At 41.7% G+C, this 27,002-nt stretch overlaps 2 protein-coding genes across 4 annotated transcripts in view; both read left to right on the forward strand.

Moving 5' to 3' along the window:
• The first annotated feature begins 11,032 nt into the window (after positions 1-11,032).
• On the forward strand, positions 11,033-12,607 carry id3 (inhibitor of DNA binding 3). The gene is made up of 3 exons (XM_032499562.1): positions 11,033-11,469; positions 11,851-11,924; positions 12,325-12,607. Exons 1-2 carry the CDS (start codon positions 11,170-11,172, stop codon positions 11,902-11,904), a joined length of 354 nt encoding a protein of 117 aa, XP_032355453.1. The 5' UTR covers positions 11,033-11,169; the 3' UTR covers positions 11,905-11,924; positions 12,325-12,607.
• A 4,247-nt stretch (positions 12,608-16,854) lies between these two features.
• The window catches only part of e2f2 (E2F transcription factor 2), a 13,234-nt gene continuing 3,086 nt past the window's right edge, over positions 16,855-27,002 (forward strand). The window contains exons 1-7 of one of the 3 annotated variants that reach the window (XM_032499560.1): positions 16,855-16,986; positions 17,409-17,665; positions 23,633-23,732; positions 24,872-25,091; positions 25,865-26,026; positions 26,153-26,267; positions 26,391-26,589. In XM_032499560.1, the coding sequence (XP_032355451.1) occupies positions 16,893-16,986; positions 17,409-17,665; positions 23,633-23,732; positions 24,872-25,091; positions 25,865-26,026; positions 26,153-26,267; positions 26,391-26,589 (1,147 nt within the window). In that variant the 5' untranslated portion in view covers positions 16,855-16,892. Of the gene's footprint in view, positions 17,666-23,632; positions 23,733-24,871; positions 25,092-25,864; positions 26,027-26,152; positions 26,268-26,390; positions 26,590-27,002 lie in introns of all 3 variants that reach the window. The other 2 variants (XM_032499559.1, XM_032499561.1) reach the window with 2 other exon arrangements.

Consider the following 27,002-nt stretch of genomic DNA (forward strand, 5'->3'; position numbering starts at 1 on the left):
TGCTTTTGCAGTAATTAACTCAAGAACCACAGACTTTCCTTTAGAGATAACAAGTGAGACTTCCCTTAGACATGTGCAAACAAAACAGACAAGACAACGCCTAACCTTTTCACAACATTTTGTAAAAGCTTTTTTTAAACCAGAAAGCACCACTCTGTTCTTGAAAGTTGAGCTATATTTAGTTTAAATGATAATTTTATATTAATATTTCAAACTCCTCTGCTGTTGAAGCCTCTTTGGCCACTGAATTGTTCACAGCTTTGTTGTGGCAATAATTAATTCAAACCTGGGTTATATTGTGCTCACAAACCTTTGTGCAGTTTTTTTATATGCTATTTTGGTGGCAGATTGGTGACACCTAACCCAATAGAGCATTTACACAAATGTTAAGACAATCACAGTAATGAATAATGCTGTTGAAATGAATGCCATCTATCTTGTCTTCCTAGCAGATTAAAATACTTCTCATTACTATTTGAAAATTCAGTTCAACCCTGGTTTCTTGTAATTGGGTGCAATAGGTATTACCCCTCTGTCGTCTGAACAGAGCCACACTAATCTAGATATTCTCACCAGGCCAGGACTAGACCAAAGATGATAGGCATTACTGACTGATTTAAGTGTCTTGTTTGAACTTCATCATGACAAGATGCCCTGAAAGCTGATCAGTGTGAGTAACATTTCTCTTGAGAATTTTGAGTAAAAGTTTCACGGTCATGTCCTGACTTTGTGAGAATGATGTTTGAAAATCACACTGAAACCGGTCTACCAATGCAAGAGAGGTGTGTGCGTGTGCGTGTGCGTGTGCGTGTGCCTCGCACGTGTGTGTGTGTGTGTGTGCGTGTGCATGCGCAGGCAGGGGTGTGGGGGTCACAGGGATGTTCTTGACTGTGTCATCTCCAGCAGCTGTTTCCCTCAAAACCTACCTCGACCCCTCCTCCCCCTCCCACCCCATCGCCTCACAATGAAACCAATACAAAGGAACAGGAAGTGCCTCCCGTTAACTGGGGCCCAATCAAAGCCATCATTATTCCCGTGTCAGAATTTTAACAGGAAATAGCTTCTCAAAAAAATATGCCAGCTGTGCAGGGAGTGTAGTATTATTGTCTTATAGGTCTTGTCTGTTTTAGCCATTTTTTTTCACTTATCAGGCGCTGCTAACAAAAGGACACATAGACCCGTCTCAACCACGTGCGCGGCACACTGTCACTGCTGTGCGTTCACAAGGCAAGCCAGGCACTGTGTTCTCTGGGGCTGGGTGGTTATTGTGCGCGCTGTGAAAGAGCTCCCCTGCTGTGCCTGCACCGGCTTATTTGGTTCCTATCCTCAACCGAGCAATTGTCTTTTTAAACCCGCGCAAGGGGAGCTGAGCCCAGAGAGCACACAGATGCAAGAGTACATACATGATCGCACGCACGCACGCACGCACACACACACACACACACACACACACACACACACACACACACACACACAGCTTTGCCTACTGAAGCCGCATCTGTAAGAACGCTTCTCAGATTACAGCTTAAACGGTGGGTTCAGGTGAAGCCTAACGTTTGCCAGATGCTGCAACAAAGTCACCAGGAGGTTAGCCTAACATTGGAGTTTTGTTGTTGGTCGGGGAGGGTGGAATCATCTGCCTCCCTTACAAGAGGTGGGCATATATCTTGCATGAACGGAAAAGTCATTTATGAGCATTATCTTAAATAAGCGTAAACAACCGCTCTGACGCTTTTGCTTATCTGTGATATAAACAGCAGAATGGAACTCAAATCTTGAGATTGATCAGTCTTGCAGTTAAAGAGAAAGGTAGCTTCTCGGCTTATCTGATCTTCAGTTTGTCTTCTGTAATCTCTCTGTCTCTTTGTGGCCTTAAAGGCGTCTGGAGGACAATAATTAACTCAGTCACTCAACGCGTTGACACAGGTGAGCACTACTCTGGTTGTTAAACAGTCATTATAGGGCTGCTGTGATGTGAATGAACACACACACACACACACACACACACACACACACACATTTGATTGACCACTAACATTGTCATAGCTTGTCTGTCACGTTAGGCTGAAGCCTATTTTGTTACAAAATGCCACTGTTGACTGTATTAACACTGATTAGATAAAGGTGATTTCCCATATGACTGAATCCTTCACACTCTTATCCTCTGCTGACGCTCAACATGAAACCCACGGGGAACAAATATCTTTTGTGAATACAACGCAGAGACACAGTGATTTGTATCAGTTTAAGAATAATTCTCACCTCACATAAGCTGGGCTTTGTCAGGGCTATCTCTTGTTTTGGCCGAAGGAGCCGCTTTGCATCCTTTACTGTGAAGCTTATCAGTGGTGTTTGAAGTGCTTGTCTTTATCTGAGCTCACTGTGTTGGGGTCATCAGCCTGAACCGGTTGTCTCTTTCTCCGCCTTGACAACAACCCCAAAGTATCCTGCCCTGCAGATACTTTTGGTATTACTTTCCCATGTTTTGAGATATCTTACTCTGAGATTATTTTTAAAGGTTGTTTATGGTGTTCTTGCCTTTAATTCGATGGTATGACAGTATACGTACAGAGGGAGTAAACAAAGAGAAAGGATGATGACACATGACGAGGTTTCCTGCCTTTAAATGGGAACGTCGTAGGTGTCTAAGCAGGCGTTGAGACCGAAAATAGCACTGCAATTGAAAGAAAGAAAGAAAACAAATGGCTGTGGTGCTACAGACACAAGGGAGAAAGTAAATAGATGGAGTTATACATGTATGAGTTTGACTGCTCATCAGACGCCAAACATTTTGCCCAGAGTTTAAGTTTATAATTCCACCAGAAATTTGCCTTTCTAGGTATTTGCTGAATGATGTTGCATAGTGCTTCAACAAATTCTGCTTCATTTTATTCGACTAAGCCCTGCGTCCGTGTCCCCAATGTGTCAATACAGTGGTATCACTGAAATCAAAGGTAGTTGCATTTTGTAACTTAGTGTTAATGTCGTTCTGAACATGGCCTCAGGCATCTCAACTACCAGGACACCGTCTCCACAAGTACTGCATCCAACCCAATACAACAGGGTTAGAATTTTGTTTGTGGGATAGAAATTTTTGCAGTAACCTTTTAACATATCTTTTCATATATGTATCAATTTTTTTTTAACATTTAATCTTTTTTTCTGTGTTGCCATACAAATAAGCCTTCAAATAAGCCTAAGTGATTCCAGTTCGTGAGAACTGGCTTCCACAGACCATATTCCTCTTTTGGCCATTCTAGGGAATTGGTGGAAGCAATATTTTTAGAAATCTTGAGTGGCTTTGACCCTCCACTTTGGCCAGACTCTTAACTTAGTGGTGTGAGGATATTTTCAGTAAATTACAGAGTAGCCAGAGAATGTTAGCAGGAAGTGTCCATAAAACAATACACACAGACCAGACATGGCTAAACAGATATAGGCATTTCCTGGTAGTGTTACTTTCTGGGCGGGTGACTCATGGATGTGTTACTTCAGCTTTTAGAAACAATACATTGATTTTCAAGCATTTTTACTTAGCAATTCATAAGCAGCAACAACAGCTGTGACCGAGGTGCAATGGGTCATAGAGTGGGATGAAGGTCTCTTTATATCTGGGTGATGGCTTAAAATGGTTTACGGACAAAACAAGATCAGCAATAACTTTTAAAAACACATTGGACCATTACAACTTTAGTGACGTCATGGGTTTTTAATGGTTTTGCACACAAAACCCAATTAAGACTTGCTTCCTAATTCCCAGCTGAACGTGGCAATGCATAGCTGACCAGCTGGTAGAGTTTCTATATCCCTGAGTGCTCATGTCCATCCCATGATGCTGTGCACATCACACCGCCATAATTAAAACCACTTCAGTGGAAGAGGGTACAGACAATCCAGTAGCAAGGCCCAGGGTGTGTGTTGTGTGCGATTGGTTACGGAGCTCAGTAGTCTGTGTAGGAGCTTTTAATCAGGTCACTGAGAGCCCAGACCTCTCTGCTCCCACTCTGCCCCCTCCGTCTGGAGGGCTCCAACAGGGGTGACCAAGAGGGGCACCACTGACCCAGATTAGGTAAGTGTGTGTGCGTGCGTGTGTGCGTGGGGGGGGGGGCGTTGGGAATCAACTGTGTATCATGTCTCAGTCCCCACTGTTTCAATTCATTAGCAGCACAAGGAAGAGGCAAGAGAGATGAGGAGGGTTGGCAAGTGTGTGTTCATGCATGTGTGCTTGCATGTCCATTTGTATATGCAAGACAGTGTGTGTGTGAGTGTGTGTGTGTGTGTGCATGTGTGTGTGTGCATGCGTAGGGGGGTGGGGGACAGAAGAAAGACAGTGTTAAAAGAATACAAAGCCAGTGACAGAAGGAGAAAGTCACTGCTGCAGCGCATCTAAGATGTCAGGGACCTACTTGACCTAGAAACACATGACACAGACACACACACAGGTGCAGAGATACCCACCAGGGACCTAATGGCCTCTGTCTGTGTGTCTCTGTGAAGCCTGACCAGCTGAACCCCTGCAGCAGCAACCATAGTCAGGCTCCTCTACGTCTTTCTTTCTCTCAATCCCTCGCTTTCTTTTGCCATCTGAGTGTCTTTCTCCTTTCTGTCACTCGCCCTCAAGTTCATCCTGCAGTCATTTTCCACATTAATGTTCTCTGCCTCTTTTAGATTGCTCTCTTCATTTGGGCTTCCTGATCACCCATACAAATTTCCTGTTTGTATCTCTCCATCTTGCTCCCCCAGCCCATGTAGTTGCCTCTCAAAAACACATGCATGCAACTTGCGTTGTGTGGGGTCTGCGAACAATATGAAAAGTATTATGCCTCGATCCCCACAATGTGCACAGACCGGCCAGCTGAACCTCTCACTGCAACTTAATACACTATTGTAATTGCTCATAAATGTGGGGATGTATTTATTTCTATTTCAGTCGTCTCCTTCCAACACAACTTGCAAGATTCTCTCCTATCTTGGTTGTTTTTAAAACAACACATCAAGCTGCAGTCTGAGTATAATATTCAAGAGCAGTTTAGCTGCCAAAGTTGTTTGGAGTATACTGAATGAAAAAAGTGCAGGAATAGACTTCGATCCCACTCTCAAATGTTCTTTGCGTCTTTACGTACAGGCTGTGCTCTGTGTGGGGTCCCAGACAGTCCGTAATTACAAGGTCAACATTCTAGTTCAATTGAGTTTAAAGTGCATTTACCCCAAATGTCCCAGTTACAAAACAACAGTAAGAACAGCAATTACACAAGAGTATTTTTTTGTAATTATTATGGTCATCATCTGGTAGTCATCTGCAAATTGTTGCATAGGTCTTGATATGGGTTAGCAATTAAAGATGTAGCTCCACACTGAGAGAGAGCCCAAGACTTGATGTGGATCAGACTCATTTTTCCCTGGTACTTTGGAGACAACTTGCATAGTGCAGACACACTTTGTCTCTGGGCTGTCTGCAGATACTCATTCACGTGTTTTTTGTAGGTTTTGAATACAAAGGAATGGTTTTAGACAGTAATATAAGGGCCTACAGTGCTTCCATTAATACTCATCCAGTGGAAGACTACAGCAGCAAGTTCACTGTCAGCTCTAGATTGGCTGTAAATAATCATTCTGAGTCTGACTGCTTAACAGTCTGTGGGCAGACTTATGTCTCTTCTGAATAAGTAGCCTACATTTATTAATCAGAAATTACCACATGCAATTCAAAACGCTGTTTGAGAAAAATGGGGGCCCCCAACCATGATCACCAAGTTAACTATGCTTACACAAAGCCAGATGTTTGCCCCCATTGGATGGCTTCAGAATAAACGGACTGTTCCAGTCAGGGGCGATGAAAACGACAAAACAATAGTATGACCAACAGCTGGCAGCCTCTCCGCCCGCCCAATCACACTGGACAGTACAGTTTGCTTGTTTTGGTGGCCATGGGCTTTATGCCCTTCTGTGGCTTATGTCCCACCTGCAACACAGTTGAATGGCCTCCATTCATTCCTGCGTGGACTAGTTGAATATTCACACCCAAGGACATAGACAGGGCCACCTGACAACATGATAATGACAACAGCAAATTCCTACAATCTGCAGCCAGCGTAGTGTGAAACTGTTGCCTCTGACTTCTGCTAAATATTATGGTTTAAGGGGCGTTGTACTGCCAAGCTAGCCTGACATCGTCATACTCAGATTCTAGTCAGAATCTAGTCAGAATCTGAGTCTGATACTGCTCCATTGGGCTGTGATTATGGGGCATGTTTCAACTGAACCAGAAAAGAAAATGCCTCTACACTCAAGTGGGTAGACCTACAACCAATCAGAGCAACAGAGAATGTGACGTATGTTGAACTTTTGCCAAATCCTGTAGGAAGGATGGCAAAAACATATTTCCGATCAACAAATGCCTTGATCGCGGATCTCTGTTCCTCTTTTAAAATTCAATATCTTCTATAACCGCTTGGTGGAATCTACACATCTCAACTCTCCAGCAGCAGCCGTCTTTGTTGTAAACAAATTCAATCCAAGCGCTCAATGGTGACGTGGTTGATAACATTACTGTTGATCATCTGTCCATCCCCGTAGAAAGCCCGCCCTGACAATTTTATTGGTCCAAACAGCTCTGGTTCAAGCATAGTTGCTCCACAACGGAACAAGTCCAGACCGAACTTCCTGACCTCAAATGTTATGGGTGGGGCTTAGTTTGGCTGGCGTCCAGGCTACCGCCAAGCACCACATTACCAGATTGTGATTACTGCTTGTATTTCTGTCAATGTATGTTTAATGCAACATCTACTTTGCCATCAACTGTTTTTGGTCTCTACTGGAAAATTTCAAATTATTCCTATTCAGTGGCAAAACAAAGATAGCCCTTTTCACCTTTTCTGTTCACATCCAAATTGTATTTAGATACAGTTGAGACAGACTGTAGTACACATATGAGATCAGAAAGAATCTTGAATGAATATTCTGGTGATTGAGTATCCCACTACCAGAAAACCATAAGGGTGGTGGACGGGAAAGAGACAAATATTTATTATGATTCCAAACTGATGCAGCAGAGGCCAAAACATCCAGATTTTATGCAGTCAACCCTTGACCCATACGTATATAGTATGGGTCAAGCCCCAAAACGACTGGATCCTAAAATTCCCATAATGCAATTCTCCATTTTATATGCTCTCTTGTCTGGTAAATACCCACACATTTGAAACTCCACACCCCCAGATTGTAATGCAGACTTTCTGTCAAAAAAATGTATTAATGTATATATTTGTCACATGTGAACACTTGTTAAGGGAGTTTGCTACAGCTCCAAAGAAATAGCATTTTTCTCAAATGACATGCAGACAGAGAAAAGACAGGCAAATATTGTAGGTATATATGTATATATATATATATATATATATACACACACACACACACATACACACAGTATACTATAATTTTGACCATCGCCAAATTTGGTCTGAGGTCAAATCCCCATATGTATTAAATGTGTTTGGATGCCGTCACATCTGTATTACTGGCTCAACCAAGGTACATGTTTTTAGTGTTAACCAGATAGCTACAGTGTCAAATAGGCTACCTAAAGGGGTTTTATTTATGGTGCATAGAGTTTGCTATGCCTCCTAACAGCCACTGTGGGCACATAGTGGGTGAGGGATTGAATGAATCAATGAGTGAAGTATGTGGGTGAGTGTCGTTCCTAATACATTGAGTATCCTCTCATCTAAAAACCAAGCAAGATCATTATGCACACGCTTGAACAAGAGACTCAAACATACATAACAAGGGACCAGTACAAATCAACAATGTGCGTAAAATGTCATGTCACTGCCTGGGTCACTAGGGACAAAAGCTCTGGATCTGTAGGCTGTTCAAAGCTGATGGAGAGGACTGTAACGTCTTTCATGAAGGACAGGGTGAAAACAGGGAGCAGAGGAGGAGGAATCCTGCACTACACACACCGGTTTACAAAGAATTAAGTTTCAGTGTGTTTCTTGCCACTTCATTACCCCACCCCCCCACCCACACAAAAAAAAAAGATGGGCCTGCACTTGGATGAAAAAGATACCCTTCTGTATACAAGACTGCCTCTCCACATGACAGTGTGGTGGTTTCCCTCCCTCCTTCTGTCTCATCTCACAAGATGACCCTCATTACTCTTCACTCTGTGCTGTTGTTAAGTAAGAAGAAGTAGAAAGAGACACTTTGTTTATAATGAGAGAATGTGCTTTGAGGGGTAAAGATGGGTAGAAGGGGTGAGCTATAGATCCTGCAGGTATGGAAACACATTCAGTCATGCAAGTGGAACAGATGTTTAGGTTTATTTTTGAAGCGATTGTATTTTTGTAGTATTTGGCTGTAAATAAAATGTAGTTGGCTGAAATTTAATTGAGAGAGAGAGAGGTAGAGAGAAGGAGAAAGGAGGGGGCGCTGCTAATTATGCATGGCGATTGTTGATGGCTTGATTGTCTGCGTCCAGCTGCACGGAGGAGCGGGGAGAGGGAGAGGGAGGGCGGGGTGAGAGGCAGACTCACTGACGCCAGGCTCGGAATTCTCCCATCCATTGAAAGAGAGACCCGATTGTGTCCGGGGCCTTTCCGACAAGCACCTGATCTCTGCTCAGACACACTGTGTGTGTGTGTGTGTGTGTGTGTGTGTGTGTGTGTGTGTGTGTGTGTGTTGTGTGTGTTGTGTGTGTGTGTGTGTGAGAGAGAGAGAATCTGGAATCTGCAGACAAGCGCTGTCATGGGAGAAAAATACTCTGTTGGCATTTTTGATATCCTAGAAATAACTCCTATAGTTCCTAGAAATAACTACGGTTCAGCGGCAGTGCTTTCTGTGGATCATCAAAATCAAATGGGATAGTGTTTAGGTCGACTCCACATGGAGGCCTCTAATCTCAATCCATTTTGCCCAAATCCAGCTCAGCCCAGTTCGCTAAATCAGCAAATACGAACAATTATTTTCCCACCAGACCTGGGAAATTTAGTTCAATATTTGTCCTCTCCTTAGCATATTTAAGAAAGATATTTAAGGTCAAAGTCTTGTTTAGATAGTCTGCTTACACACTATATCTCTAAAATAGCACTGGAATGAAGTCCTGTCTCACGGTTCAATATTGTGGTTGCTCTAAAGTGAGGTCGCTGGTGACTTGTCATTCAGGGTCAATGGTTGTGAGGAGGATGGCGGGGGGGGGGGGGGGGGGGGGGGGGGTGATTACCAGGAGGAAGGCAGTGACTTGAACATCTGTTAAACCTCTGCATAATGGGGAGGATATCTCCAGCCGTGCGCATTTACGCACAAATGTGTGCAATTAGGATAGCAGTCGGTTTATATATTGCTCATCGTCCTTAAATAATGTTATATTTAATTCACTTTTTTTTCCACGTTTTTGTTGCATGTTGCATATTATGGCTAACTCTGCCATAATATGAATGCCTAGTTGAAACCCACAAACAGGCAAACATGTTGGCACTCACGGACCGCTGAGCTACTTTATAACTACTGTAAACCACAGAGCATTACTTCCAGTGTAACGTTATTTGGGTTTGTCCCGGCTGTAATAATGATGTTGACTGCTTTCCTGTCACCTCTTATGAAGAGATTCGTCTCCAGGCCATGTTGGCTATGCACCATTACACAATTATGGAGTATTTTGAAAGGTTTTCCTCTAACTTTCTCTGACTACAACTGCCGACTGGAGTAGGGATTGGGGGCGTAGATCTATGTTTGTGAGTGACAGACCCCGTCTTCCAATCGGATCTCTGAGCGCCTCTGCTTGTCTCCCCTCTGGTGGTGGACGGGGGAGGGCGGGCCGTCTGCCAAAGAGGGGAGTGCGCGTCGGGGTGAATGGATGACGTCGGGAGGCTGGCGCCAGCATGTCTGGGACTGGCGCGTTAGATCAACACAGCTGGGCCGGGATAGGACACACAGCTGGCTCAGGCCTGCATTCCTCTACAAAACAGGATTGTGAGAAAAGGGGAAAATAAGACCCAAATAGGAGCAGAACGGGACGTGCTTTGATGTAAACTGAGAAACATTTGGAATTGTTAAAATATAATGTTCATAAAACTGTTTAACCCAAAAGAGGGTTAGATTTTAGCAGTAAGTGACTGGACGGATTAAGCGCACCTTTAGTTTTATTTGCTAGTTTGAGTCATTGTTGATTATATATGCATATGCAGTAGGGCTATAAGAGAAGGACTATAAGTTAAACATAAATAATCAGTCAATAAATCCATATCCAATAGTCGATCATCAGAATAACATGTTCTCCGCAATTTCTAATGGAGTAAAAAGCCTGGCCTTCCATTGACCTTTTACCTATTTTATATAAATATCCTATTTTCAACATTTTTTGTTTTTGTATGCACAAATTGGGGGTAGTATGTCCTTGTATAAGCACATACACTACTTAAAGATCTGCATATAGCCTACGTTATATATGTCTATACAGTTTTAGAAATTCCGTTTGGTTAAGGGTATTTAAAGTCCTGACATGGTTAGACATGCAGTCAAACTTCATTAGGGTTTACAGTAATCAATAAGAATAGGCCATAATAATTAGCATATTTAAAATGGAACATAATACTCTCAAGTAGGCCTGTCTCTATTTGAGAAGAGTTCATTCGTCTGGAAATATACATTTTTTAAAGTAGCCTAAGTAGAGTAGAATGACATAGAAACTGTTGGCCATATCTTCTTGCAATTACACCTACAAAGTTAAGTAGCCTAATTGGAAACTAAAAGTATTCTTCTTCTTTTTTTACTGGAGATTCTTGCAAACTTGTAATGTGACCTACTCTTACAAACTTTCTATCTGTTTCAAATAAATATCACCACCTGAAAGAGAGGTAACTAATTGATTGACACTCCCCTTTAGGCATCCCAGCCCTCATTTCCTCGTTCTTTCCAACCCTTCCACAAGGTGATATCAACCAATGAGAATTGGCTTGCTCTTTACACTGGCCAATCAGAGCACGATGCGAGGAAGGGGGCGTCCGCAGGCGCGTATTGTATAAAGACCTAACTGTAGTCGCTGTCAGAGCATTGTAGCTTTTTAGGACAGCGACAAAGGAATCCAACCGCGAGTGGAAGAAAACCATCACAAACTTACACTTTAACGTCAAGCCGAGTCTTGTTGTTGTTGTTATTGTTTCTGTTTTCATTATGAAAGCCATCAGTCCCGTCCGCTCGGTGAGGAGCTGTTACAAGGCCGTGTGCTGCATTTCGGAGCAGAGTCTCGCCATCAGCCGGAATAAACACTCGTGTCTGGAGGAGCCGGTGGGCGCCCTGTGCGACATGAACGACTGCTACTCTAAGCTGAAAGAGCTGGTGCCGAGCATCCCGCAGAACCAGTCGGTCAGCCAGGTGGAGATCCTGCAACATGTTATCGACTACATCTTCGACCTGCAGATCGCGCTGGAGGCGGAGGACACAGCCACGCCGGAGATGGTTTTGTCAATAAAGGTGAGGGGAGATGCGGGCTGCAGGGTGGACTCATGCTTGTCCTTCAGACACTGACAGTCACGAACAGCTAGTCGTGTATGCCTAGAGCTCTCTGTGCTATACAGACCTCTGCATTGCACTGCAAAAGACAATTTAAGTCCATGATCTGTGGATTTTGTAAAGTTTATTTCCCTTGCAACACAATGTGCATCCCCGCTTGCTTGCATGACGCTAATGTTGTAGCCTATTTTAGACGTATGTGATGCAGTAGCAGATGTTCTCTGATACATTATGTAATGTGAAACATGTTATAGGCTACCCCCGCACACACATTCTTCTTTTTTGTATGCAATTAGAAGTATTGTATTGGTTGCATTGACACTCGTTTTGCTCTCCATTCAGACTGCCGACCTTGCTCGCAATTTCTCCAAAGAAGAAGGACGGTTGTGCCATTAGGATGAGGATGGCAGATCACGGTATGTATTTATCTCTTAATATTCATATAATGAATCTTAATTGCTTCCTAAATAACTAAAATCACAAGAGCAATGTGCGTGGAAACACCATATCTTCGGGCCACAAGCTTACAAATAAAACAGTGTCTTGTTTTGACTTTTTTAAATTGAAAATAAAACTTTTAATACCAGCGACAATAGTGCCGGCATTGATGTGCTGGAAAATGAAGTTCCCCGTACCCTTCACATTCACCACAGTTGCCAATTAGACAGGCCAGTGAATGTGTTGCGGATTCATTGCTATCTGCCTGGGGTTAATGAAAGTTCCATGCTAGGCGCCAGTCTGTCTGCTCTCCTCTGCAGGGAGGGAGGGAGGGAGGGAGAGATCTGACTTCACTTTTCTTCCTTTCTCTCCATGCAGGTGCAGGGAAACACATGTCTCCACTTCATTCTGGGCAAGAGGACAAGAGGGGCAGAAAGGGTGGGATAGGTATTTGGGAGAGAAGGAGAAGGAGGAGGGAAGTGGAGGGTTTAAAGAAGAAAAGACGGAAAAAATGGACTGTTTCCTAGATGAGTGGGGATCAACAGTGGTTCATGAGCAAGAAAACAGACTCATTCTTTGGCCCCTGGACAGACAAATCAACACACCAAAGCAGAAGCCAGGATTGGAAACTGAAAGTGACCGGCTTTGTAGGCCCTCCTCCTCCTCCAAAAAAAAACCCGGGATCCCCTATATGTAGAAATAGAAACATTGGTACATTGTTGTTTTATTTTTCTTGTTTGTATTGCATTCCAAACCAACTTTATGTGGGTTAAACTCCACACCCGACCTAAACCCTTTCTACACCAAGTATCACGTTATCTCACACAATTGTCCCAACCTTATTTCAACCCTCTAATCTGATTTCTAATGATCTGGAGACTATTACAACTTCATACGAATGTGTACATATCTGCTAAGGTGTGAGTCAATTTGGATGTTGAAATTTTTTTCTGAATGGGAGTTTGGGTTTTCTTAGGTATAATCAGAACTCTATACTAGAGTTAATTGTAAATGTTTGTAGGGATTGTGTTATTTCTACAGACAATGTGCTGTGAGTTTCATAAACTCTTTATAATGTTTTCTTTGTATGTATGTATGTATGTTCTTATGGAATGAAATAAAAAAATGAATGAAAAAGTTTTGCCTTTATGGTATACATTTATGAAATTTCAACGAGTGTGAACTCTGAATGTGTTATTCAGAAAATAAAGGTGTTGGTGACGTGACTTTTCAGTTTTGGATGACAATGAAATGCTGATACAACAGGATGTATTCAGATGAATCTTGAGGTTGAGTGGTTGGAAATCAAACAAAGGGAGTTTCCTGTGAGTGCTTCTAATTTTCCAAAGAATGAGTTAACACCAGTAAAAAGCAGTTGAACTTCCTAGATGGTGTAAGAAGACAGGATGTTATGTGACCATAAACCAACCATTCTGATCATTCATAAATTTTTAGATCATTGAACATTCTTGACAATAGATCAGCATGTACATACATATGCTGCCTTGTTGTTTGAAGCTGAAGGGCATCACCTCTAATGTAGCATTTATTAAACTCGAGTAACACTTTTTTAAAAGCCTGTTATGTTATATTAGGACTATTATATAGGAGTGGAAGCTCCACTTGTGTAATAAATATAATAATTAGGGCTACAGAAAGAATACAACTGTCGAATGACACATGAGCAGTTTTGTAAATCGATGTTACTGTACTTGGATGATCTGAAAAGCTGAGCAAACTACTCCACTACTCATAGAGTTTCAGGTATTTGTTAGCACTTATTACCAGTCCTCATTTGGATCATCAGCAACTATAAACAATCTTGTTATTTATAGTCTTACCAAACTTTAAAAAGGGACACGAAAGAATAAAAACAATCAGACTCTCCATTATGTTTAAGAGTTGAACAAGGTGGCCTAGTGCTGACTGGCATACTGCTAATAATGAGGTTGCATCTCCATCTAGTGGTAAAGATGTGTTATTGGCTCAAAGTTTTCATGCCACTTGACCACTTCAGACAAATTATGGAGATTTTTAAAAGATGAGCTACAAGTTGTGAAGAAATCTTCATATTGCTTTGCAATACTTTGTAAACTATAAAATAATCATTAATTTCTTCTGTCATTTTGAACTTGCTATACTGTACAGACACTTACATGTACTAGGCTCCTACAACCTGTTCATATTTGTCCGTAATGTATTGTGTATTCATATGTTTCCTACTACACTACTTATACATATGCACTACATATTTTGGATACTTGTTGCACATGTTAATACTGTATATGTATCTTAGCATATTCATTTCACTGTTCATATTGTCAATACGGTTATAAATCTAGCATGTTCACATCTACCCCTTACTGTTTAATATTAATCATTATATTACCCTTTTACATATGTAGGCTACATTACTCTGTAATGTAAACTGCTGTTTTTTTTTGGCACATCTGGATGGACACTAAACTGCATTTCATTGTCTCATTACATTGTGCATTGACAATAAAGTTGAATGTCTCATTTCAGGCGTGTAGTTAGATCAGGTGTTTACTGGTTTGCATAACACTGTAAGGCAACATTGTCATTTGTACCTCACCTCAAGTTTGCAAATAAGGGTACAATATACCATTAACACCTAAATGTATAACAACAACAAACAATGGGCGAAAAATTGGCATTGAGTAGAATCAACCCCTAACTGACATTAACATGACTTTTACAAAGGCACTGTTGTATTAGATTCTATAAGACACTTGTTGTTGTATATTTTTGCTATAATATTGTTAATTTGACCATTTGTGTGTTTTTAATTGAAAGAATCAGGAAGAAGATAAACAGGAAACAGTGCTTGAGGCTTCAGTACTCAATCCACACCACAAGATGGGGGTGCTGGATGAGGATGCAACAACTTGTGCCCTTCTGACATCCTAAACACAAGACAAGCTCTAGCTTTGGATGTCAAAATGAACTTTTGCAGGTCAAGTACTGCTGTGACACAGAACTGCAACCCTTTGACCTCGAAACAAATCCAGATTGGTGTGATACAAGACAGAGATTACTGAGCATACAGTAAAAAATAAAGCAACCCAGTAATCCATCTAACGCGCCATCAGTCACATGAACTACATACACTGTAAATCAATGCAGCAAAATCCCCTCATATATATATATATATATATATATTGATGTGACAGTATTTTTTCTGTTTGTCTGGCCCCGTAGGGAGCCTTCAGTGGGAGGTATTTTACACTACTTTACAACAATTTTTAACACATGTCACAAATTTACATTGGACCATTTAAATTCCATATGAACTTGATGGAAGGTTTTTTCAGTTTAGAAAACAGTATTCAATGACAAGTTATAATATAACAATACAAATGATGTTATGGCTTCACTGCTTTACATTTAAAGTGTCTATATTATGATATCAGTCAGGTCAATTGTGTTTATAGCCCAATGGATTGTTATGTGTCAGGCTCATTTCAGACCAAGCTCTCTAAACAAAACAAAGGAAAAATGTTCCCTCAACATTATATTAATAGTTTGCGCTTCGGACCACATTAAACTACAAAGAATCACAAAATCTGAGCAATAATTCTATACTGTGGACAATGTAACATAATGAGTTGTACTGCATTTTATACTTTGGTATGAAAGAGGAAGGAACAGAGGGTGGAAATGATTTAAGTTGCACCATGTGGAGGGACAATTCTGTCAGTATTTCTAGTCTCTAAAATCTGTTTAATGTTGCAATATCATGTACAAGGCAAATGTGTCAACCACCAGACAACTGAGAATGACCTTGTCTAATCCAGTGTAAGCAAATGTGTCAACTTCTCCCCCACCCTTGATCCTTTATATGCACAAGTTAATGTATATAGGGTCATTTGGTGCTTTATTGAGTGAATAATGCATAACTAACTTATCTTGCATTCAGATTCAAATGTAGTTCAAATTGAGGGTTGACAATAGGGCTTGCTTTGGATGGGTCTCTGCTTTGCCTTGGCCAATGGGGGTCATGTCATATGGCTTGGTCTGGTATAGCTGTGGATGGGGGAGGGGTTGTTTTTTTTCCAATATCTCCTCTGAGCCAATAAGCAAGAGTGGTACTGAATGAATCCAATTATCATCGACAAACTATTCCCAGCAACACTTTGAATCAGGACAAATTACACTTTCATCAAGAAGATATATGGCTTCCCATGTAAACAAGGAAATGGCTCCTTTCTTACTACTTTCTACTACTACTACTAGGCTACTTTTCTTTTTACTTTCTTACTATTAACCTTGAAGGCCATATTTATGCAAATTACACATAATTTATCTTTATCTAACATTTCACTTGAAGTGTTTCTAACTTTATAAAAAAAACAGTTCTACGCTATTTGAAAAATATGCACTGTATCTGATTGTTCCACTTATTTACTAAAGCTAGACTTGACCCATGATTAATCCTACACATTTTTAATAAATATTAAGTTACATTTTCACATAGCACAATGCAATTTTGTGGATGCACCATTGCATCAAGGGGGGAAATTCTAAATGTTTTGTTTGAAGGTTAGTGTACTGGGATGCAATATGTGGGTCAAGTTGTTGCTCACTGTGGCCTGTGGTAACCATAATAAGTGTAGTAACAACAAAGTTTTAAATCTCTTATTATATGTCTGATTATATGGACAAGACTCATTCTTCTTTCAAACAATAATTGGTTATTGTCTGCAACTCCAGCCTGGTAATAAAAGAACATTCTGTCCCGAAAATACGCTACTGTCCCTTTAAGAACCCCATCACCATCCGCGTACAACTGTTTTATGCAAATGTAACAAGCCGAACGTGCCGTGAGCCAATCAGAGGGGAGTTCTAACCGCGGGAGATCTAAATTTCGCGGTACGAAGTTTGGCGCTAAAAAAGCTGTTCTTCCCCAGCTCTTGTCCTGTTGTATGGAGAGCGGAGCTCCGAGGTGGACGGACAGGAGTCACATACCGGGTTCGGATTCGGCATCAGAGGGACACACAATACATTGTCAATCTCAAGGTAGAACCGGCTCTTAATAAGCCCTGGTAGCCTTCTGGTACTGGACTTTAAAATACTAAACAGTTATTTATTTAACCAGCAGTTTTTCGGACCTTGTAACATTAGGTCAAGTTTCCTCTGCACTTTGTTACGTTACCGGACAAAGGATAACATCACCGACTAGTTGTATTCACTGATGAACAATATTAGGAAATACCTCTGAATTGTCTGTTTAACCCATGCATTTGGATTTAAATAGGCTGCTTGCAACTGTAAGAGTTGCTCTTGTCTCTTTTGTTATTATACACCAATAGCAGCAGCAACTTGCTAAAAACGGGAACGATTTAGCAGTGCATTGATCAGCTTTGCTACCGTTACCAGCTTGACAAATCCGGTTGCTTTTAGTTTAAATTCACTCAAGAAAATGATGCGGATGCCTAAAGGCGTCTCTCCGGCATCGGTTCGGCCAGTAGCGGGACTGCCTTGCCCTCAGCAGAAGATGAAGCTTTTGTCCACCGGAGGAGTGAAGACCGAGTTCTTCAACACCGGACTGTCCAGCCCGCTGATGAGCACGGTACCAGCCGGCTATTTCACCCAGATCTGCAACACCGCCACGGCTGAACAAAGAGCCAACAGCCTGTATTCAACCCCCCACGGACCAGAGGCTAAACCCATCAGATCATCCTCCGGGCGCCTGCCGGTAAAGATTCAAGCACACTTCAAATACAAGCCTGCACTACCAATACATATTACACATATCATTTTTAATAATGATGTATTGTGTCCTCCTGTACAATGTGTGTCCTGTACAGTGAGTCATGTGGGCGGAATAATTCTTGATTTCTATCGGTATGCATGTGTAGCAGCGTTAGGGGGGACATTAAAATATGTTTTGACGTGATAAGCCACAGAGGAGCCACTGTGACTGCTGCTGAGTGTGAATGAATGGTGTGTGTCCCTTTGCCTGCCATGTTAAGTTGTGTGACATCTTTTCCCGCAGTCCAGCTGTAGCGAGACAAGACCAGACGCCGTGTGTGTAAATTTATTTGATGGGTTTTTTTTGGGGGGGGGAGGGGGGGTGAGGTGATGGTTGGTTGGTTGGTTCATAGTGTTTGGAGAGTGTTTGGGGCCCCTCGCTTGTGAAAAGGAAGGATGAGTGGCCTCCACAGTGGGAGATAGCCGGGGTAGCAGTTGTGGCTTTTACACTATCAAACAATGACCAGGCTGGTGGCAGACATTAATGTAAACACAGCCTTCTGCTGTTCTATTAACCCTTTGTGAACTAAAAATCAGCTCTAATTTGACAAGAAATGTTCCTAAGTCATTGGTAACACACACAGTTTTTTTGTAATTACACCCACATGATAGGTGCTTCAACTCCACCTGTCATTGAGGCAATACAGGACAGGTTTAACCTGTTCATATCACTGTAGGAAGAAGGTGGAAGTCAGATGTCATAACCGGACAATTGTTGTGTTTTCCTGAGAGCTGATGTGTGTATTTTCAGGTGAAAAGAGCTCTTAGAATCGTACATGTAAAAAAAACAAAACCTGCTGTTGCTTGTTATATTTGGTCTTTTCTTTGTTGCCAGCCAGTCTTGAAGCCTTTTCCAGTTAGTGAATTGCAGTAAGGCTAAAGGGGATAGGGTTTAGAGTGTGTACAAGGTCTCCAAATCTCATGTTAACCCCCTGCCCTTGTAGCCTGTATTCACTAATAGGCCCTTCAAGAGGATTAGCTGGACATAAGTAAAGTAAGAAATAAGCTACCACCTGGCTTATTATTACATGCCAAGGTATGTATGTATGTATGTATGTATGTATGTATGTATGTATGTATACTTTGATTTGTACATATCAAGTGTTAAAATTCTCCATATTGTTTACTAACTTAGAAATATGTTTTTCCCCTTTTTAATCCAGCAATAAGACCAATGTGACCTTTTATTACTCAGGGCCTATAACTGGCCCAGGCTAATAATGTGTCTTGGATGGGTGGTCATAGGGTGTATAACACATGCAATGCAATCATCAGAAGATGGTGACTTTTTGCTGATAGGGAGCCAGAGTGCTGAGTGTGTTTTCTCACTGATAATGGTGTTGTCCTCTTCTGTCTCTTTGCCATACATACATACAGTATAAATACACACATATATATGTAAAAATCTGGTATTCTTAGTTATCACACATCACATGTAACGTGGGACATCTCAGTTGAGGTGGAAAAGAGTGATATTGCAAAGCAGATGTGTGGTGAGCGTCTTGCGTCGTAAGGCTGCTGTGAATCACCCAGGTGGGTGCTACACATTGGTATTGTTAGAGAGTAGTCCTCCCCCCCGAAGGGCTTTGAGTGTCTATGATAAAGCGCTATATAAATGTAATGAATTAGTAATTAAAGCAGGTTTCAAAAGTCACAAAGTCCCATGATTATGAAACTTCCTCAGCACATTTCAGTTAATTTGGTAAACTTCCAATTCTAGTGGGGAATAGCCCCATTAAAGGTTTACAAGCAAGTGATCCTATGAGTAGGGGAAAGGCTGAAACTTGTATCTTGTTCATGTCATAAACAAACTACAGAAACATTAGTAGGCCTAATCCTTTTTTGTATCCTTTTCTAAAAGCCTTTTCCCTCCTTCCTTACTTCTACTCTGCATCAAAAACATTTACTGCAATGATCTCAGAGCTTCCTCTTTTTAGTCTTTGTTTTCACTGCAGAAGATCTTTTTGCTTGAATACTTACTTTTTTCTGGGAGCGTTCTAGTCTCCGGCGCAGAACTGAATTTCTACCGACAGCTGCCCCTGTGCTGTTTTTTAGGGTCACCCCACACATTTTATTACATTTTGTCCACTCTGAATTCACTTAATACAGAGAATTGGATGAAGAACAAAACAGTATCCAAATTAAGCTAAGATTCTGTTTTCAGCTACAGAGCATCACGACTGCAGCAGGAACGGACTACAAATAAATTCTCTGGTTTTACTGAAGATAGTAGTGAATATAGAGTCTTCATGGACTTGCTGACACAACAGCTTCATTGCACGTTCAGTCATCTGTCTTTTGTTTACAGGAAGTGTTGCTTCTTCATGTACAGATTCATTTCCTTCAACTTAAACAACACTACAATCGCCCCTCAGTCTTTTTAGCTTCTCTTTTTTAAAACTGGGTAACAGGATTCTTGGCTCCGCATGAACACCTGAGTTCCTTTTAAATACAAACAAATCCTTTCAGTCATGCATAATCCCACACTCAAAAGTTGATGAATCGGTAGAGCTTGAATCGCAATTCAAATATGAATCGATTTTTTTGCACACCCCTAGTTGTTTGACTGAATGAAGTTAACTTTAGCTGCAGAGATCTTGTCTTTCCTATTAATCACGCTAACTGTAGTAAAAGGCAGTGTAAAAGTGACTGTCGTGTAGCTTTTAACCAGGGTGTGTAGACTGTTGATAATGTTTTGTCACTGTTTCCTTTCGGATTGACAGGGATGTAAATGTGTTACAGGATTCAGGCCTCCCTCCAAAGTCCAGTGAAGCCCTTTCTATCTATGACGGCTACTTTAGTTTCAATCTCAAAGATAAATTAATTTGTAATTGTGCAACAAACCACATTTACTACAGCCAAATGGCAGTCTGGCAACAAGATGCATCGGCATAATTTCCACCAGAAACAATGTCCCACTTATTCCCTACTTATGTCACATGTGCGTGCTTCCAGATTTTCATCTGTCAAAACTGCCTCAACATTGTCTTTAGCTTTATGAATTACTCTTTCTGCTTTGCAAGAAAACAAACCTCTTTTATGCAACTTCCAGTTTCTTGAATCACCTCGTGGTTCAAGAGATTCTTCTTGGAACCCTTTTGGCGAGCCCCCATTCAGACTGATGACATTCAGGTGTGACATTGGCCTCATTGCCAACTGTATACACTCACCCAAAATACCTCTATGCTTCTCTATTTCCTCTCATTCCTCTTGTTTTACCCCGGCCTCAGGCCAGCGCTGGCCCTGGAGCATATTGTTGTTAATAGGGGGAGTTTTGCATTTTAAAGGAGCCTGCTCTCCCCCCTCTCTATCCACCCCAACCCAAATTGGCCGATCTCCCTTTTTTACCTCTTCAGAGCAATGTTAACAATCTCATCAGCAATGTAGACATTGTTTTTCTTTTGACTTTCCAAGAGTGTGGTAGTGAGAGATTTGTGTACAGAGGAGTAGACATTTGCAGGCATAATATAACTTGCCCTGGGCTTGGATGGAATCTGAGTCCCATGCAGCCTGACAGACCAGGTTTGTTGATTTGAAGAGAGGCCCAAGCAGAAATTACTTCACGTGAATGTGACTTTGTGTGTGAACTGCCGCTGTGGAGATTTCCCCAGTGAATCAGCCAATGAATGTACAGCAAACAGAAGAAGCCACATGCAGTGCTTAGGGTGTAGCTGGGCGGGCGAGTCTTGGAGATAACTAGCTAATAGGATTGTACTTGACTCAGGCTTTTGCCATTTCCTCTCACAGCAATTTGCCCACACAGTGGCTTGCTGCACAGTAACTAGATGAGAACAGACTTTAAATTGGTTAACATGTGCTTACTATAATAATTACAATGCACACAATGTCCAGCTTTCTGGCTAAGACTGTTCCAAGTGAACAAATCTACTTTCTTTTTCTTTTGGGAGGTTTAGTGTGTCCTGATATGTGTCTCAAGCAGCCTGCCTATATATCGACAGACAACAGCCTGTCTTTCCACCACGTGAAACGGTGTTTGCGTAATATGGTTGACTCACCAGAGAAATCCCTCATGCAAATAAGGGAGCACCCAAGCCCCCACCCTCATCCATACAGCTGCAGGGTGAAACCGTTGGTTCCCCTCTTACAACATGTCACCACTCCCGTGGCTGTGACTCAAGTTATAGACCTACAAGCCTGAAAAATGTAGACGTACAGTAGTGCGTCTTGATCTGTACACAAGATCATGTAAGTTATAAAACTGAAATTCTAATGTCAAGGCTACTCTTTTTATACAGTACTTATGCTGGGAGTGAATGAATTGGACAGTCAAGTGAAACCACACCTTCTTTCCGTTGTGACTACAGCTGTCACTGCTTGTAGACACTCCAAACAGTATGTCATTCCTCTCTTTGACCCCTGGTGTTTGACAGCTACTGTGAGCTAACAGAAAACACAAGTTTTTTTTCATAAATAAATGCAGTTACCATTTGGTACAGAGTAGCTGGTCACTCACTGCCCTGACCTGTGTATTTCTCTGTCCTACTAAAGTTACTGTAGGCTCCAGGGACTAAAAGCTGCCCTGCCAGCAACACACACACTTGCTGTGCTGCTCCAGATGTCGCCAGTCAACAGGTGGGCATGTCAGGGAGCACACTGGGACAATAGCAGCCTTCATTATCCCCACACTCAGACAGGCGCATCCCCACATGGTCAAGTCAATTCAGCACTTTCTCTGTCTCTGAAAAAAGTCAGTTGCCTAAACCTATTAGCTTTAGCACTGTGGTAAAGTAGTTGTGTAAAGAAATGAAGGAGTGCTGAGTTTGAGACAATGTACAGCTGAAAGGATAAGAGAGGACACATAAATGACTTATGTGAGGTCCTAACCAGATGCAGCAAATTACCCAGCGGGCTCAGTGACACCTCGCTGAAAGCCCGCGCCTCGTTAGCTCAGTCATCAGTGTTTTGTGTGGGCGCACTGTGTGATAAGGGGAATAAAGCAGATTGACTGCAAACTTTCTTGTCCCTCATACTGTAGTTAGCAATTTACTGGCAGGAATTTTGCATGCTAGGGTGTCGCCACTTTGCACAACTTGTCCTTTTTCAGACAGTTGGTCCTTTCTCAATCCTGGCAGGCTTGGTTCATGTGACTTTCACTTTTGTTGTTGGGCCTAAGTAGGTCATTTAAAATAAATGTGATCACATGAAGATATTTGATATGTATTGGTCCAAAGGTTGTGTGTGTGCGCTTTAGATTGATGCTGCAGGTCTCAGTGTATGATGTATTACAGTTAAAGTCAAGTAAGTCAAGTAATTATCTCAGTGTGTGTGTGTGTGTGTGTGTGTGTGTGTGTGTGTGTGTGTGTGTGTGTGTGTGTGTGTGTGTGTGTGTGTGTGTGTGTGTGTGTGTGTGTGTGTGTGTGTGTGTGTGTGTGTGTGTGTGTGGAGGAAAGGGGACATAGAGAGCCTTGGGGGAAGGGGAGGGTAGGTCATTGAGTTATTCCAGGGATTTCCTTGCCATTTGCAAGCATTGGATTGAGAGACGATCAATTGAAACACACACACACACACACTCATGCACACACACAAGACCCCCTTAAAGTGCTTGGGAAAGTGTGACGGGTGCTTTGTTCCTGCACTTGAGGGCTGTTGGCACATTTACGACAGTTTTCAACAACCCCCTTATTTAACACTTTTACCAGCACTGATGTCACTGTTTCATGGATTGGCTGGCGGTGCCCTAAACACTTCATTATCATGATTTAACATTTAACTTGTCAAGTAGAATGATAGATTTCCAGCAGCCTATAGAATTCAAATGGGGAATAATTGCACAAACTATATTATTATGATGACAAAATGATTATGTCATAGTGCACACTGCAACTATAAAAAAAAACTTCTTATATGTTCTTTTTTTAACTCATGTACATGAACTTTTTTTTCTCTCTAGGCGAAAAGGAAGCTGGATCTAGAGGACCCTCTTTACCTGCCAGAATTCCGCACACCCAAAGGCAAATGCGGCATCGCAGCCAGGATACCAAGTCCAAGGAGTGAGTCCACCCACTACAGATCAGAGTGTAGACAGATGTGAGAGTGGTGGTGTATTGCAGTGGGTTTTGTGTCTAGATGATTGAAATGCACCAATTCTTGTAGTGTTTAAATGATGAGTACATCTATTTAGTACTTCTATTCAAATAAAATAAGGTTTACAGTACAAAAAGGGAGAAAGAGACACCCTCCACTGGGAGCAGAAAGCACACTAGGAACACTGAAGCAGGAATATCGTGATTACAAAAAATCATTAGTGGATTTAGGTAGAGTTATAATAATTATAAAGAGAATCTGTATAAAAAGACCAATAAAATGCTGTCAGTACAAAAGATATACCTTCTTCACAACAGTATGAGTCCAAAGGGGGCAGGGAGGGGAGGGGAGGGGAGGGGTTTGGGGTTAGGGTGAGTGGACGGAGCAGTTGTATGGGGTATATGGTCACAGAAGGTTTGGGGGGTTGGGTAGCTTAAAAGAGGGAGGAGGCCCAGGTCTTTGGACCAGTCCAGGAGAAGAACAGCACAGGGACCTTAAAAACCAAATGTAAAAAAGAACAGATTAAAAGGTGATAGCTTGTTTGAGGTGTGGTTTTTGCACACAAATGGTCAACATGTGGGAGACAGTGGCAGATCAGAAATGTACAAAGCAAACAGTAGCATTCTTTAAGGAATTTGTCTGTTTTAAATATCATGTACAATATTTTTAAAGACATGTGCTTTGGGGTAATTGAGATCTCCTGTGAGGTAGTATCTGTGTTGTGAAGATTGTTTACAATCAATGAATAGGAATCATAAACACAGAAGGCTACATGAGTCACATTCACACAGGAATTACAGTAATTGACACATTTATATAATAACATTTTACACTTTTAGTTTGTCTTCTTACACCTTTTAAAATCATGGGAGGAGACCGAGCTCTTGGAGAGATTTGCGGCGTGTTAAATTTCTCTGCAGCAACATTTTGTGTAAATAGTTCTAATGAAGTGTAGTATATATATTCTTAGTTGTTTGTTTTTTTACTAACTTTCACGATTGCTTATATTTTCTGTTAAATATCCACATATCTTTGTCTGTTGGTCCTGCTTTTATTTCTAACTGTTCCCCTATCCATGTGCTTTTGTCTGTATCTTTACTCTCAGCTCCAAAGTCTCCAGGTGAGCGGACACGCTACGACACCTCCTTGGGCTTGCTGACCAAGAAATTTGTGGGTCTGATCGCGGAGTCCCCCGATGGAGTCCTTGACCTGAACTGGGCCACTGAGGTTCTGGAGGTCCAGAAGAGACGCATCTATGACATCACCAACGTCCTGGAGGGAGTCCAACTTATCCGAAAGAAGTCCAAGAACAACATCCAGTGGCTGTAAGTACCAATTAAAAAAAGTGTTCCTAATATTTTGACCAATTGATCCACATATATATTAGAAAATATGTACATGTTTTTTTTTCTATTTATTTTATAAATTAAGGACAATGCACATTGATGAACAAGTACAGCGGTACACGTAAATGTGCCAGATTGTAGCCCGACGTCTAATTTCCAGTAGTTACAGTAAAAAAGACATAGGATAGTAACATATAGTATATAAAAACAAGAAAAAAAAAAAAGAAAAGAAGAAAAAGACAAAACAAAAACAGGACAATTCATTAGTAAAAGATAAAAATGGAAACACAAGTTAGCGGTGGTTACACGTTTGGTTAGCTCTAAGCCACAACTTTCCCTGGCTCTTGAAGGAGGCCAAAGTGGGCCGCTCCCTTATAAACTAATCCAGTACACCATAGTCTAAAGCTACAACAGTTATCACAGAGTGAATCAACAGGTTTAACACAGTCTCAACAAAAGATGAAAATACATTTCAAAAGGTTGTGTTTAGTCAGAAAAGCTGTTTTGTTGGACTACAACTCAATGATTTCATCCCTGCTTATACTTAGCTTATCTGCCTCCTAGTGGATGTCAGGGGGCACTGCAAAATATCTAGACAATGTCAAACAACCTCCACTGTAGACACATGTAGATCGCTTATTATCCATACACTGTGTGTCTCTGTTTTTGAGTTGTTATGACAACTACATTTTTTACTGCAATCAGATCATCACACGTTTTGTTTATGTATATGTTCATGTGTGTTCTCGTAGGGTTGGAGATGTATTTGAGGGTGGTGCAGGCGGAGGAGAGAAGGCTTGCGCCCTGAGGAAAGAGCTTGGAGACCTGGAGAGAGTAGAGAGATCTCTGGATGAACTGATCCACTCCAGCACCACACAGCTCAAACAACTCACCGAATATGAAGATAATAAGAAATATCCTTTACATCCAGCTGTGTGCGTGTGTCTGCATCGTTCTCTGGCGGTCTTCTGGGTCTGGTTATACGTGCAAATATCCTCTTAATTTCTGCTGCTTTTATTACCCTTGACCAAACACTGTACATTGGGCTATGTGACATATCAGGACATCCGCTCCATCGGCAGTCTCCGAGACCAGACGGTCATTGCCGTCAAGGCCCCTGCTGACACCAAACTGGAGGTGCCAGACACGGCAGGGGTAAGAAAACAGATTTCATTTAATTGTTGGTAAAACTCCCCAAAAGACAAATAGAATCCATTCAATGAAACTATGGGCACTGTATATGTGTAGTAAAAAAATATTTTCTTTTTCTCTTTACAGCAGGGGTCATTACAGATCTATTTAAAGAGTAAGAATGGCCCCATTGAAGTCTATCTGTGTCCAGAGGAGGGTCTTGAAGATGCTAGCCCAGTTAAAAGCGCTGTCACCCCTAAAAAGGAGTTCCCTCAACCGCTCGGCCCTCCAACTACAACCCCAATGGGTCCACCAAGCTACAGCATCAAAGAGGAGCCTGTTGAATGTAAGTTGAGTTTTCTGTAGGGTCATGAACAGTACAGTAGGATTCTGTCTTAATTCTCACACTGGGAGCTAATCGGTTGATGAGTTACCTTATTCCGACAATAGTGGTGTTTTTACATTACATGGCACCTGCTCGGCTCGGCTAGACCGCGGTGCCCCGTCCTCCTTGTTCCATTGCAGATTTTTAGTCCCGGCTCATCCGTGAGGCGAGCGTGGCTGGTCATCATAGCGACGCAGCAGGAAACCTCAGTGACCTATCGCAATACACACATACAGAACGTCAAAGGTGTGTTGATTCAAAAGAAGGTGGAGGCGGCAAAAAACCCACTGCTGGCTAAAGTATTTAAATACGGCGGGTTTATTCAGAAAACCCCCATCTGTCGCTAGCAATGATGACGCAGTGATTAGTGACGA

Source organism: Etheostoma spectabile, chromosome 20 (assembly GCF_008692095.1).
Source record: "Etheostoma spectabile isolate EspeVRDwgs_2016 chromosome 20, UIUC_Espe_1.0, whole genome shotgun sequence".
NCBI classification, from domain to species: domain Eukaryota; kingdom Metazoa; phylum Chordata; class Actinopteri; order Perciformes; family Percidae; genus Etheostoma; species Etheostoma spectabile.